A 15,000-nucleotide genomic window follows, 5' to 3' on the forward strand; every position below is an offset into this window, starting at 1 on the left:
TGCTTTTCTTTATCTTGCTCATTAATCGTCATTTAGCAAAAATGACCCTCTGTGGGTTTTTTGGCAACATGCTGGTTTTAAACCATTAGCAGTGTTTTCCCAGAGATGCAAGGTCCAAGCTGGTATCTTCCAAAGACTTTGTGCAGTGCTGAGAAGCAATGTCTTACCCTCAAAAAGTGGATGAGAAAAATCTCAGGGGAGGAGAATGGTGAGGACAGTAGGAAGTAGGAGGAAGCGGATGGCAGTCATTTGACAATCAATCAAAAGTGTCTTGTATAAGAAGACAAAACCCCCCAGTTTCAGTTTTTAATCAAATAATTGAGTTATTACACTTATGACATTTTACATATCTTTCTCTTGAAAGTTTGGTAGTCATGGACATCTTAAAATGTTTTACATAAAATAATGTACATGCAAAATCTTTGGAAAAAATGTAACTTTAAAAATAGTCACTTTTGTTTTATTATGCTTGAAAGCACAAAATACATATTCTGCATCTCAGTTGTAAATTTCCTTTTAATTGTTCCATGCTGTATTTCAGTCACCATGTGATGGTGAAAAAAATACATTTTTTTACACAGATGGCTAGAGATACTGTTTGGATTATTGAATGCAACTGCAATCCTAAATTTATTAAGCTCCATGTTAATAAAGAAATCATCAGTTGTTCTTTTTCCTCACTATCCTTAGTAGGAGCTTAAAACACTCTTGCATGAATGCATGCAGAGGTTTATGGCTTCTTTTGCAAGTTTTGGGACTAGTCAATGATTGCAGTGTAGAGATCTTTTGCTTTAGATTTTTTAATATATTTTTCAAGTAAGAAAAGATAGGGAAATTTCTGCCTGTCATTATTACTTTCGTACTATCATATTTATTATCATGTTGTTATCCTACTTGGACATCTGCATTCTAGCCATGTGTCACCATCTGCAATAGAGATATCGACTGAAAAGAGTTTCACTGCATTATAAACGTGTGTATGCTGAAACAGAAAAGCAGGCGGAGAAGGAAACATCAGAGACAGGCTCAGGTATGGTGGTGGTAGTCAGGTCCTGAATAAAAGCAAGAAGATTTTTTGTGGTTGAAGTATGTTAAAGACGTAAGCAGGAGTACTGGTGTCTGGAGGGTCAGTTTCTCTCCTCTCCAGGGAAACATGGCTTTTGCCTTTCCACTGAATAAACAGGATTGTTTAAAACAGACCTGGCTCCATTACCGGTTTCTCTTCTAAACAGAAACAATTTGCAGCCAAATTTTGGCTAACCACATGGGTCAAAGAGCAAGACATAAAAAGAGCATTGCAAACCGATGTAAGCGTTTCCTAGCTACACTAAATGCATTAAGGCAAAGCATTTGAATGAATATTTGCTGTTGTGCTTGGTTTGGGGTTGTTTTCTTCTTTTCTAGCCCTCTGGATTTTATAACAGTAACTTCAGATAATTTCCAGTCTTCTTTCCCATCTTTCCCATGACAGAAACTCAGTGATGCTGCTTTTTGAAGTGTGTATCTTTTGGTGACTGGGGTGGGCGAACGGCACTGTTTTGTGGCATTTGCGAATGAACATTTTATTATTCACTGATCATTTCATAATGAATTATGAGAGAACTTTCTACTGAAAAGAGCTGAGGGAAAGATTCCTACTGCTCTGTCCTCACAGCTCCTAAGCAGTCAAGTCTTGTTTGATTTCATTGAAAAGGAGGATCGTTTTGACTCTTCACCCTCCCAAACATAGCTGAGAAGATTTCTCTGTGTAAGAGTGCTGAGAGCTTTGGTTCGTGGTTTTTCACAGGAGGAATGAATATATACAAGGAAAATGTGAAAAAACTCAAGGCACTTCATTAAGCATGCAGCCTTCAGTGCTTAAAACTGCAGTCTTTTGCAGGTGACCCTCATCCTCTCTGAATAATTGAGTATAATCTGTAATTATTCTTAACTATGCTCTCCCCTGTGTTTCTGAGGTCACGAAGGAGTGAGCTGAGCAGCTCCAGTACTAGCACAGATCCCTGTGGATCTCCCCTCTTTCCCTGTGGGAACTGAAAGCTTACTCCTGCTCTGCCTCATGTCTTTTAACCTGACGGTTTCTGGATACACAGGTCTTCACTTGTTTTCTGTTGAGGCCAAATTTCCTTAAGAGTATTTTGTAACGGAGCTTGTCAAAGTTGGCTGGAAGTCTACGATGCTATATCAGATGGTATTGTGGTATCCATGTGCCGGTGATTCCTGCAGGGAACCACAGTAGGTTTGAGAGGCTGCATTTCCCTTTGGAGAAAACCAGACTTTCCCTGGTGTATTGTATTTATTTATGTGTTTGCTTGGACTGTTATTATATCATCTGCTAATTTTTGCTGGTACAAGCCTCAGACTTTATGGTGGTATTCATCCGGGTCGCCCTGGGACCCTTCTAATTTTGGTGTTTGTTTGCCACCTGCTGTTCCTCAGGTACTGAAGCACTTTTAAGCAGGAGGTTACCTAGCACAGCAAGTTCATATGACTCACTCTTGCCTTCCTATAGAAACCTGTCTGTTCTTGGCCTCGTGTTACTCTTCATTTAGCTTGTTCAAACAGTCCCTAATGCCTCTGAACTATGATTTCTGGTGGAACCTGCGAGGTGTCTTGCATGGAGAGGGTGCTGGCATGGGGACCCATCCGAGTCCTTTCATGGTGAACACAAAACAAGGAAAAAAAAATAGGTTTTGTGCTACTACCTTATTCTCTCTGAGCTTCCCCCCCCCCCCCCCCCCCCCCCGATCATCTCTTGGCCCTGCAGACTCCCTGGCAAGCTTTCCTGTCACAGTTCTGTTTGAAGGATTTATTTTTTTAGATTTATTAATACTTGTGATAATGTTTGCAAGTTGGGGTTTGGGTTCTTTTTTTTGGCATGCCTGATGGTGTGTTCTGCTATATTGAAGCACTTGAAAACTATTAATACCAAAACCAATAACTATGAGATCTCTTCCCTAATGGGGAAAAGTAAATAAATTACTGGATATTTTAGCCTAGAACTGACAGGATCTCCTTGTTTGTTTGTTTTTTAATCACTTGCTTCTGCCAGAGCTTGTGAACCATTTTATGTTCTTCATTTGGAAGTGGCTGGTTTTTGAAGGCCTATTTATTTTAAGTAATCTATTTATTCTAAGTAACCTTCCCTGCACTGCTGTGTAGCTGTGCTGACTTGCCTTGCCCTTTCTCAAGCCTGTCTCAATAAGAACCCCATGTGCTTTTTCTTTGCCTCCAACAGAGTGTCCTTAAGCAGTCATGGGCGCTGCAAACATTGCACTCGGTAATCCGTTTTGCCTTTCTTTTAATGAGTTTCCATCTTTTCATGAAGCTTTCCTTTCGGGCCGAGAACAACAGTAATAGGGGGTTTTTTTGGTCTTTTGCCAGGATGTTGGATCTAGTACACAATGGTCGCTGTCGCAGACCCTATTTTGTAACGTTTGCCCACTCGGCAGAGCTGTGAGGAGGCACTATCTCCTCTGCTTAAGTCAGCAGCCACCTTTTATCTGTACGTGACTGTGTCCTCTCTCTCAAAGGGCTGAGCAAAGCCTCATCTGTTCTCTGAACCTCCCTGTCAGGGCGGTGGTGGGTATCGCATCGTTGTGGTCTGCTGGTCTCTGGCAGTAACTTCTAACCGGGATATGCAGAACAGTTTGGGGGGCAGGACTGGGGCCCCGTCTCAGCGAGATGGGCTCTAGGGAGCTGCCTTGCGCCCCGTGAGCGCCGACAGCTTTGCTGCTGAGCAGCACCGTGTCAGCGGGACCTGGGGCATGGTGTGAGCACCTGTTTGTGTCTTTTACGTTTTAAAGTGCTCAGGAAAGAAAGAAATATCCCTATGTAATAATCATAGTTATTACTGCTATTGATCAAAGCATGTTTTGACTACAAATTTTTAAAATCATTATTTTTCATAAGAAGTACATGTACACCTTCTGAAATGATGCTATGCGTGCTTTTACAAATTTGCTAACGTACTTAAAGGCTGCTTCTTTGTGCAGTTACGTTTTCATAGTTCTAATTTAAGTTTAAATGAAAAAGATACTTGCATTATCTATGTATCATTAAAACAATATGAAAGTACCTTTAGCTTTGCTTCAAGGCACATCGGCCTATTTAGCTCAAAACAGCTTTAAATTATCCCTAAACATTTCAGTGGATTGCAGCTGACCTTGTTGCATGATATTTTCTAGTTTCTGAGCAGCCCATTTCAGGGTGTGTACGGTACTTAGAAAGACAACTTATATGGAATAAAAATTTAAATGGATTTCACATTTCAGTCTTGGTTTACTAATACTTCTTCATTTTCTTATACAACTTGATTCTGTTAAATCGATTGCTTTGGTTCTAAGGAGTCAGTGTAATGGTGGCAGTGTGGGATAAAATATCTATTGTACAAGTAGCATCCGTTTAATTTCAAATGCAGTTTTCCTAAATGCTGCTCTCGAGCTTCTCCTTAAATTGGAAAGTAAAGCACGTGTCCTTGCTATCGGAGTTATATATCCAACAATTATTATTTTAGTCTAGTTTCGGCAGTTGGGTACAGCTGACAGCTCATTATTGACAAGGCTAGATCCATCGCTGTTACTCTAGCATAGACTCGGAGCTTTCAGCTTGGCCTGCAGTATTGTAATGGTGAGTTTAAAGCGTAGCCAGCCTTAGCAAATGAGACTGTTGTTGATGTGGGGATGTTTTTAACTGTGATGTAGATCGGTCTGAGAGTGCTTCAACTGATCTGTAAATTTTAAAATAGCATTTTAGTCTTGGACAGTTTTATGCATAATCTTATCTCTCAGCATGTAACTTTTATGCAGTCCTAAGGCATTTTAAAAATTCAAACATGTGTCAAATATATCTTCTTCTCTCTGTCTTTATGCCTATTTTGAGCTCGTCTTCCTCATTACACTTTTAAGAGTTTAATTTTTTAAAGAGTCAAAAGAGGAAACAGGCGTGTGACAAAGGACCTTGCCCTGCTCATTGGGAACTGTGGAAAAAGCCATGAGCAGAGAGGCAAAATGAGGCGGTACCAGCCCCGTGTTGGTAGGCAGATGCTCTGCACTCAAAGCCGAGAGCTGTGTAACCATGTGTGGCTGCAAGCCCTGGCTCGTGAGCCTGGAAAAGCCTCATCGGACCTCAGTAACCTTTAAGAAATGACTTCTGGGTGGACAAACGGTGGGCAGAATAGCTTGTGTTATTGCAGATGACCATGTGGCTACGTATCCAAAATTACCGGAGAGACTATTAACTCTCCTCTCTTGCAAACTGCCTTGCATTCATTCCTCTCCTGTCTCTTCCTCCTGGCTCACCTCTTTTCCCTCTATGTTTATTGACAGGCATCGCTAAAGCTCTTGCAGATTTCTTCCAAATCTCAGCAGGAGGATTTCTAAGGGCTGTGCCAAAACCTGGCCAAGTGTGGACTTGTCTCTTTCCTATTCCTACACTAACTTTCAAGTTCCCTCTTGCAGAACATGGAGCGTTAGAGGTTTCCAAAGGAAAGGCTGCCAGGATTAGTCGTATGTGGAAAAAAGGCATCTGGTTTTTCATAGAGGTTATTAAACATTTCTGCCATGCAAGTAGAAGTTCTAAGAAGGGGATGGAAAAGACCGGTGCACATACATTCATGGAATAGCTACATTTCTAGTTGATTAAGCAGCCAAGGTTACTGAAACTGTTTGTTTAGAGTTGGGAATGGCAGCTCTGGTATTACCACTGGAGACTCTCTTGGCACAGGAAGACTTCAGAAAACATTCAAAGCAACAGCAAAGGCTAAGTGCTATTAGTAGGTACAGGAATGCCATTAAGCTGGTAGGTAAAGAAATGGGCATACAAATACTGAACGAGATGAAAGCCTGCAAATGCTTTTCTGGTTTTCTGCTTCTATGTTTGGCATGTGAGATCACTTCTGAATGGTGGTATGAATTATGGCAACGTCCATCCAAACTTCTCAAATGAACCTATCCTTGAAATGTCTGTACCTTGGCTTGAATTTCTTTTGCAGTATGTATTCATGCATCACAGCCACTCTAGCTCCTAATGATTCTCAAATTCAGTTTGTTTTTATTTCCTTTTTTAAAGCATTTGCTGTATTTCACTGCTATGATGATATCTGAAATGTCTGATTCAAGGGACTATTTATGGAAGCATAGTCAAGCATTTGCTTGAACATTTGTGAGCTTCCTTTCCTTGAAGATACTATTATAGTATAAAATGTATCTAAAAGAAAGCAGATTGCTGTGGAAATATGTATGTTGCCTACTTAATTTTGATTTCAAAAGGGACATGTGCTGTAACTATTCTTAAATATGAGTACTTTTTCTCCTACAGTTTCAGCAAATATCCTTTTCAGTGGGATGTTTTTCTGTTAAATCTAAAGATCTGCCTACTGGCTTTCTAATTTTTCTGTTTCAAATCTGTCTGATTTTTCATTTCAGGCACACGTGAATCCCATCAGTGTCACTCCACCCATACAAGCCATAGATCAGGACCGAAACATCCAGCCTCCTTCTGATCGACCGGGCATCCTCTATTCCATCCTAGTTGGTTGGTGTCTGTTACTCTTGCTATCACTCACAATCAGTCACTTTATTATGACCAGCCAGAAAAAGATTGACTGGGAGAGTGGAAACCTAATAAAAACTTATATTGTGGTTAGTGGGATGTTTGAAATAGTTGTTCTACCTATTTATGTTTAATTTCAATTTAGAAGCTTATTTCAGATGGTTGCATTGTTATTATTTATTCAGATTAGATTCAGAATTGTCTGGTTTAGCAAATGGAGCAACACGGCAAGGAAAAGGAGAGAGACTTGTCTGTGCTCATAGCTATGCTGCAATGCATTTTTTTTCATTCACTGGTGCAAAGGCACCGTAAAAGATGCTAAAGAAAGGCAATTAAAGCAGGTTTCATTCCAAAACTCTTCTGGCACAGAGCAACTTAAAGGGTTTTACTTCATCCACCCTTAGTTTTGCTGCCTGTGAGCTTGCATGCTTTCCCTTGTAATTTAATGTTTGTTTAGTTGACTATGCTGTTTTCTGCCCAGAGAGGAATGCAGTTCTAGAAAGAGTTCAGAGAATAGCCACTTTGCTTGGGCATGTCTTGTATTCTGCTGCATATTAATTTTTCCTGCTACTTTCCCATGTTTGGCATTTGTTTCCAATTGCTTAGCTTGTGTGATTTGATGATGGAAAGGCCTAAGGCAGTGGTTTGCAGTTGCAGTCTTCTACCTGTCCTGCTCTTCCCAAAGTACAGAGACTGTTGTTGTAGTAATTTCTGTGCCTTGTGACTAGTGTGGCAATTGAAACGTGTGTTTTGTGGAATCACATCTTTTTCACACTTGCTCTGTTAAACTGCAGCTACATGGATTTCTCACCCATGGAGAGGTGGAAGCAAAGATTTTAATGAGCAGATTGCATAGTTTTGCTTGTCATTTAAAAAAAAAAAAAAAAAGAGGATGCTTTTGTATGTTATAGTTTTGTTGTGAAAGGGGAAAAATGTTAGGTTTGATGGTTTGATATGTCAGTCATTTTAAGAGCTATCTTAAGAGGGTACAAATGAATCACTACCTTAGAGGTACCATTGTACTGAATGTGCAAGTCCTGAGCTCCATGTGCAAAATAAAGAAGCCTGAACCCACTCAGTGCCAAGAGACTGGTGTTGAGGCGTTTCCAGGGCTCTGCTCCCAGGGGCTCTACTCCCAGGTCTATGGCAAGGGACGTGGCCGTGGCAGATCAGCCTCAGCATGGTAGACTTCAGCGTCCTCTAAGAAATGAAATCAGGTTTTGTTTGGGTAGTCATGAAGCGAGCTAGATTCCTTCAGGCTGTAACTGGATCCAAATCTGGCTGACTAAGGGATACACTGCTGTCAACTAGTCTTCCTCCAGCAAAACTGTACTGTAAAGACATTTGTAAATACTTGTAGTGTAAACATACTACCTGGTTTTATGTTTGAAAATTGACTTGATTTATTTATAAATTCTGCTATTGACAGTTATGCCCTAGTGCAACATCTAGTCAATTTTTTTCAAAGCTCCTTGCATAACTTGCAAAGTTCTTCAGGTGTGAACTTATTAAAAATTGCGTTTCACTAACTTGTGATATTTTTCATGTTTGAATGACTCTTTTGACCTAGAAGAAATAATTCAGAAAGATGTATTATAGCGATTTGGTTTGGGTTTGGGGGATTTTTCAATGCAAAGGCTATTTTTTTTTTTCTTTCTTCTTTTTGCCAAGGTCTTCAAAGGGATTTCCTTTTAGATTTTAAGTCTGTCTTCATCTTTGCCAGTATGTAGTGCTATTTATATTTTAGCCTTTACCTCAAAAAAATATTAGTTTCACAGCTAAATAGGCCTTGCAGGTACTTCTCCTTATGTGGATTTTTTCCCTTGCTTTAGATCTAAATATAGTTCTTCCTTATATCTTTGGATAGGTCTTTTTTTAAACACTGCAAGGTCCGAACTATGCCCACAGAATGAGAGAGCAGCCTACTTACTGAATATGGGAGTGATTTTGAATTTTGATTTGACTGAGTTCTAATTTGGTGGTTCTTTTACCCTGCTTTCCTCCTCTCACTGCACACCTGTACAAGTCAAGTCCTGGAGGATGCTTTGGGCACTATGAATGTTATATATGAAACCCGCGCATCTTTCTCAATGTCTTTAGGATCTACTCTAAAGACACGTTTCTTTTAACGAAGCTCAGCATCACTGCAGCGCTAACTCACTTCTACTTGATCTGGCTTACTAACCTCATCCTTAAGTGCCCATAAAGATCTCTGCCTTTCAGGCTTTCAAGCTAACTAGCCTTTCAAGAGTTCAGGTAAATGCCTCAGTGCTACTTTCACCAAATCTAGCGATCTTTCCCGTGAGGAGGGTACGAGTGAACCTCACCAGTTCCAGCAACAACAGGTCCCCCTGCAGTTCATTGAAAAGGAGTTGAACTCCCTGAATGAGGTGATGATAAATGCTTGTGGGAGTCTTGTTACGCATTCATGTGAGCGTAGCACTGCTGAAGGCAAGAGTAACTTGAGGGGAAGGCACTTGAAAAATAAAGAAATAGCCCAAGTTTGTTACTAGCCCATTATTTTCTGCTTTCTTTATCATTCTGACCTCTGAGTGCAGTCCTCTCAAAGGATATATCAAGATGTGTGAATATACTTGTTCAAGTAGTTATGGACTGGTACTGATAAAACAATAGAAGATAAGGTCTTAAATATTCTTGACGGTCATCCTAAGTTTAGAGAACTACTTACAGCATAGTGCTGCAGGGATTGTTGTCGTCTATTTAAAGTACTGGCTAAAGTACCTGATGAAAGAACTACCTACCAAAGTACAGTGAAGTACTTGAGAGAAGAGGCTTGAACGGGGGCCATACTGTAATATTTCATTTCTTATACAATGCCCCGTATCTTTACATTTGGAAACGTGATGTTTGGAAATTTTTTTTAAAGCACTGATTTCTCCAATCCTTGACTTTCAGGAATGTTAATATATTTGGGTCATTGCAATAGAACCGCAGTGTCTGGTGTACGCAAGCGTGTAAGCAGGCCCCCTCCCTTTGCATGTAGTGTGTGTGCAATAAAAAGGGGTTAGAAGCCAGCTCACCTTCTCTCATCGGCAATCTCACCCCATTTTTTTCCTTAGTGCTGACTGCATCACAGCCCTGTGCTACTCTTGCATTTACTGTTCAGCCCTGTTTAAAGGTTTCCCCTTAGCTGTTTTTACTAGTAGTTTTAAGGGTTTCTTTTCTCTGGTGCTGGTCCTTGGGAAGAGTCAATTTTTCCTTTATATCATTCTTCTGGTTTTGACCTTGGAACTGTCTCTGATTTCTGCTGTCAATTTTGGACAATCAAGTGTTCTATTTGTTTGCTATTTAAATGAAGAGCCAAAAAACCCACAACAACATTTTTGGGGGTTTCTTTCCAGTGCTGTGAACTCCCTGATGCATTTGCCTGGCAGGCAACATGCTCCACAAAAGCCCTCCTCTTGCTTCAAGAAAAGCAAACCTAAGAGTGCTCTTCACCTGTAAAAAGATCATCATAGTAGAAGAGATCGTGTTCCCTCCTGGGCTGTCAGGTCGCTGCTTCTCTTGCCTGGGCCAAAAGAGTGTAACCAGTGGTCTGTTGAGCACTGAAAGCTCATTTTTGGTGTGGATGGTGCAATCTCATCTGCAGAAAAGAAAGCACGTGCCACCCTTCATGTGCTGTCCTCCTTTCTCAAGGGTCCTTACGGACCCACTGGTGCATGCTGGCCCGCCACCTTTTGATACCCTAGACTCTCCAAACACACAGACCAGCTTAATTTCTGGGGGAAGGGAGCCTCAGAGCTCATCCATAGAGCTTTTAGACCTCTCTGCTTTTCCTGGATTAATCTTCTTGCAGGTTGCACTTGTGAGAGACTGGCAGTGTTGGGGTGGCGTGAACAGTTCTCCAGCCAGTGGTGCTTATCTGTAACGTGCAGGCGACACATTTTGAAGACACATAGTTACAGGTGCAGTAGGAAACTCCTCCTTTCTGGAAGCAGATCAGGCAACTTTGTGGACTGAGGGTTGCTCTGCTCTGTCAAAACACAAATATTTTTGCGTGTGCAGAAGCAGATTTCTCTGTTCCTGGAAAACTTTACATTCAGATTTTAAGGTATCCTGGACCCTTCTTGTGGTAGGCAGGAGCTGAGCAGGTGTCATCACTTAGGATTCAGGCAATCCAGCTCTGTTATACTCTAATTTTTTACTTTACCGATTGTCCTCCTTGCTGTCTTTTCCTCTTTTACCTGTTTGTTTTTTTGGGGTGTCCCGACGCAGATTTTTTTTCTGGCATCCTTACATACTATTAGCTTCATCTTCCCTGCTATAGGTGGCTTTGTGCCTCTTACAGCTGTCTCTATCCTCCCCTATTTATTTGTTCTTCTTCAGGGAACCTCTTGTTTTCTACTTTCTCGGTGCTTTTGCATTTAGTCCTTAATCTCTTGTTTTTTCTTAGCTGCAGCATCAGCCCTTGTGATATGCAGCCTCCTAAGACTACAGCAATCTGTTATCTGCCAAAAGCTTGGAGCACCTGCTGGATGCCTAGTGCTCTTAAAAAAATTGGATCAATTAGTTAAAAGTTGAAATTAAAAGGTGGGGCAGGGGGACACAGGACTTGGAGCTAGAAACTCTGCATTTATATAGGTGGTGTAATAGAAAAAAATAATCCATAGTGGTTCTTCCTGTTACTACTGTCTGGGTCTGTGGCATACGTGTATACAGAGATAGTCACAGAGTATTTACAGTGTGTGTGTGTATATACACACACGATATATATATATATATATCTCTAGCAAATGGTTGTCGTTTGATGAGTTGCAAATCAAATTATTGCGCATGAGTTCGGACAGTAATCTATCTCCTGGGATAGCTACTGGCTTTCTAAAAGCAGTTTCTAATCATTCCCCTTGAAAGGTGAGCAGATAATACCATCATTTATCAGGAAAGTGGTCTTTTTTTTGTGTTGAATCTTATGCCCTGTTAGACTGGATTGAGGATTTGGCACAGCAATATTTGTCCTGCTCTCATGGCTGCTTTAAGATACCGTAACTCATGGGCTCAGAGGACTTACTGGGGCGTTTATACCATCAGCCAGGAGTGCTTTCTGCCTCTCAGCTGCTACACAGCACTATTCCTAGACCTAAAATGACTCGAGATCTTAGACTTGTAATCAGTATTTTGGTTTCTTCGGATACCTTTAGTAATACTGATAAGCTGTGAGATGCCAGAGTTCGTGCTGTTTCTAAACGCTTTGGCTTTCTGAGCCCCTACTCTGTTCAGATTTGTGCTCTCACATCTCCCCAGCTGGGAGTCAGCCTGGCTCAGAGAAAGTCAGACAGTTACACCAAAACAAACTAGGATGAGACACAGAGACTGGAGAAGGTGGATACAGCTTTCTGCCATGCAATTGAGGCGAGATCGTCCCTTTGTCTTTAAAAAAAGATACAGCCTCTGTTCCCTGATAGGAGAGAGACTTGCTGAACAGTATCCCATATGCTTATTGCTTCTTCCTGCCCTGGCAATTCATGCTCCACCATTGCTGCTTTTTTGTATACTTTCTTCGAGAATCCTGTGGCTCGAAACTACAGTAGCTTAATTCTTACCTCCTCTGTGTCAGGCTGTGCTGCTAGAGCCTTTTGGCTCGAGCACAGTACCATGGGAATGGTTTTGGGCTGCAGCTGCCTTGCTGGCTAGCCTGGGGGCCAGGCACGGCGAGGTCATGGCTGGCTCCATCCTTTGCATAGCCCTTGCTGTATCTTCATGAGTTTGCAAATCCGTTCAGGCTGTGACTGCTTCTGTTTTAACTGGGTTGGAGAGTAACCTGGAAGCTCACAGCCACGAAGACACTACTCCCTGCTGCCAATAAATGGAAGCTGTTAGATGAGGTTTCGTCTGGTGCTTCCTCCCTGATGAGAAACTTGTTTTCGTAGAGGGATTTCTAAAATAACGTATCTGTTGTTATTACTTATGTATATGTTATTAATAGTTATTACTTATGTTATTAATAATGCATTAAAGAGCTTGCCCATAGGTGCAAGAGGGCTACAAGAGCTAAGGTATTTAAGATGTACCTTTTAAATTGCAAATGTCAGGGCATCATCTGTGAGCAATAACATGGCTATCTTGAACTTAGAGGTAACATCTTTGTCACATCGCCTCATTGCGGATTTTCTTTGTTTAAGCGGGGTACTCAAAAAATGGTTCATAGTGTTCTTTGCTTTGTGACTAATGTCAGCGTATGTCCAGCAATACCTCAGGGGAAGCATACTTCAAAGCTGGAGAGAGAAAATCTCAGTGGTGTGTGTTTAGCAAGTTGAGTCTCAGGAATGCGGTGGATAGAAGTGGAAGATGAATTGCAGTGAAAGCTCATCTCTCTGTATGTCCGCTTATCTGATTAGATTTATATGTAACTCCTGGAAGCTGAAAAGTAGCTCCTGTTGTTTTCAAGTACTTAGGGATTCCCAGTTGAGAAGATTCTTTGTGGTTAGGGAGAGCAAGGAAATAATGATAATATTAAACGCATAATGTTAGTAGTATCCTTAAGCTCCATGTACACATGATGCAATATTTTATCCTTATAATAGCAGGATTAGTTTTTGTTCATTTGATGACTAAAGAGTAAAATAAATACATTGTTTAACTACATCTTTCAGAAACAGCATTTGTTCAAACCTCAATGTTGTTTTTTTTTTGGTTTTTTTTTTTTTTACAGGTACTCCTGAGGATTATCCACAGTATTTCCATATGAATCTTACAACAGCTGTACTGACACTCCTAAAGCCAATAAATAGGGATTTACACCAGAAGTTTGATTTGGTTATTAAGGTAATTTTGACTGAATTCATATTCCCATATGCTTTTGAAAACTGCATAGTAACAAAAAGCTCTAGAGAAAATGTGGGGTGGGCTTGCTTGTCTTCCCTGCATTTTTCTTTTTTATTTTTTTAGGCTGTCAGGCATCATTTAGCACTGTCACAGGGAAGAAGGGTCTGAAGTAGTTTTTAAAAGGGAATGAATCGTGGTAGAGTTCTAACATTTCATGTTATATTGATATTGTATAAACAAACTAAGTTCCAATTGTACATTTGTTTTTTACCAACTCAGTTGTCCTAAGAATGCATTTGTTATATATTTCATGTTTTCTCCAGTTCACAACCCATGCTAGAGAATCATATAGATTCAAAGCATTGTCTGAGTACTGAATATTGTGAGCAAGGAGAACAAAAAAATCATCTCCACATCTTGTAGCACTTTTTGCATAGGGTTTTTTTTGGTTGGTTGGAGTTTTTTTGGATTTTTTTGTTCAGGGATGATTAAAAAAAAAAGGATGCTCACTCCAGAGCGCTGCTACTGAATAAAAAGAAAGCTTCTGAAACATAGCTAGTGCTGATCACATTCAGCTGTTATTGCTGGGAAAAGGCATAAACCAATTCTGTGGGGTTGGTCTTTTCAAATCCTACCATTGATAAGGGGAGTTGGCTTCCTTCCTCTTTTGTACATACTGCTTTGTCCTTAATTTTTTACAATCTGACTTGGTAACAGTCTGCAGTTTTTCTTAACTGAGCCAAGTGATCAAAGCATATATCAGTTGTGAAGAATGTGTCTTTTACAGAAAATCTCTAAATGTATCTTCATCTGGTTACTGAGTCCCAGTTTTGCAAGTATAGAATATTTTCAGTAATTGTTCCTTTCTTTGCCAATTTGAGAATTAAGAGAAAAGAATAGGAGGTGGCGATATCAATGTTTAATTGCCAAACTTGTTAAATGTAGTAAGCTACTAATTTTACTTTTGGCAAAATCGTACAAAACCGTAAGGTTTGCTGCAGGTGAAATCTGTGTCAATGGACTGCAAAAGTCAGTTCAGTAAAGACGACGGTCTCAAATGAGAATAGAGCAGAGTTATATTTGGTTCTTTTGGAGACAGTCTGGAGTTGTCCCTAAAGCTGTTGTCTAATGACACAGAAAATTGTGTAGGTTTTGCTGTATTTATTGGTAAAAAGAGGAGAAAATAAAAGAGAAAGGAATCATAGTAGTCTATTTTATAGTAGTAGATAACTTGTGTATTTTTCAGTGTATTTCATGCAGAATGAAGAGTGGGCTTTCCAAACTGCAGCATGTTTTAACGCAGGAATGTCATAAAGCTCCTGCTGTTTGTTAGCATTAATTAATCTATTTCTAAATACGAGGGTTGCACTCATATGGTAAGAATTCTTTATTTGCCTGTGTTACCCACCCTAATTTTTGGGGGGTATTAATGTGGCACTGGCAGCAGGGAGTCCTCTTGGCAAGAGCAGCTCCTTCTGTACCGGCCCCTGAACCTCTTGGAAATGATGTGCCGTAGTTCTGCTAGCTCGCAGCCTCGATGCTTTCGTCCTGTCATGCAGTCAGACCAAAACGCTTGCTATTCCTCAGGGAAAATCTGAGTAGGATTTTGTTCTTTTTTTCTTTCAGAGCAGAAGCAAAACTCAATCTTTCAAACATTTGGGAGTGGGG

General features: G+C 40.4%; 1 protein-coding gene across 11 annotated transcripts in view; it reads left to right on the plus strand.

Moving 5' to 3' along the window:
* PCDH15 (protocadherin related 15) overlaps nt 1-15,000 on the plus strand; it is an 858,619-nt gene that overhangs the window by 619,580 nt on the left and 224,039 nt on the right. For all 11 annotated transcript variants that reach the window (XM_049810552.1, XM_049810540.1, XM_049810547.1 and 8 more), the window contains 2 exons: nt 6,423-6,531; nt 13,220-13,332. In XM_049810552.1, the coding sequence (XP_049666509.1) occupies nt 6,423-6,531; nt 13,220-13,332 (222 nt within the window). The remainder of the gene's footprint in view (nt 1-6,422; nt 6,532-13,219; nt 13,333-15,000) is intronic.

Source organism: Accipiter gentilis, chromosome 9 (assembly GCF_929443795.1).
Source record: "Accipiter gentilis chromosome 9, bAccGen1.1, whole genome shotgun sequence".
Lineage (NCBI taxonomy): Eukaryota > Metazoa > Chordata > Aves > Accipitriformes > Accipitridae > Astur > Astur gentilis.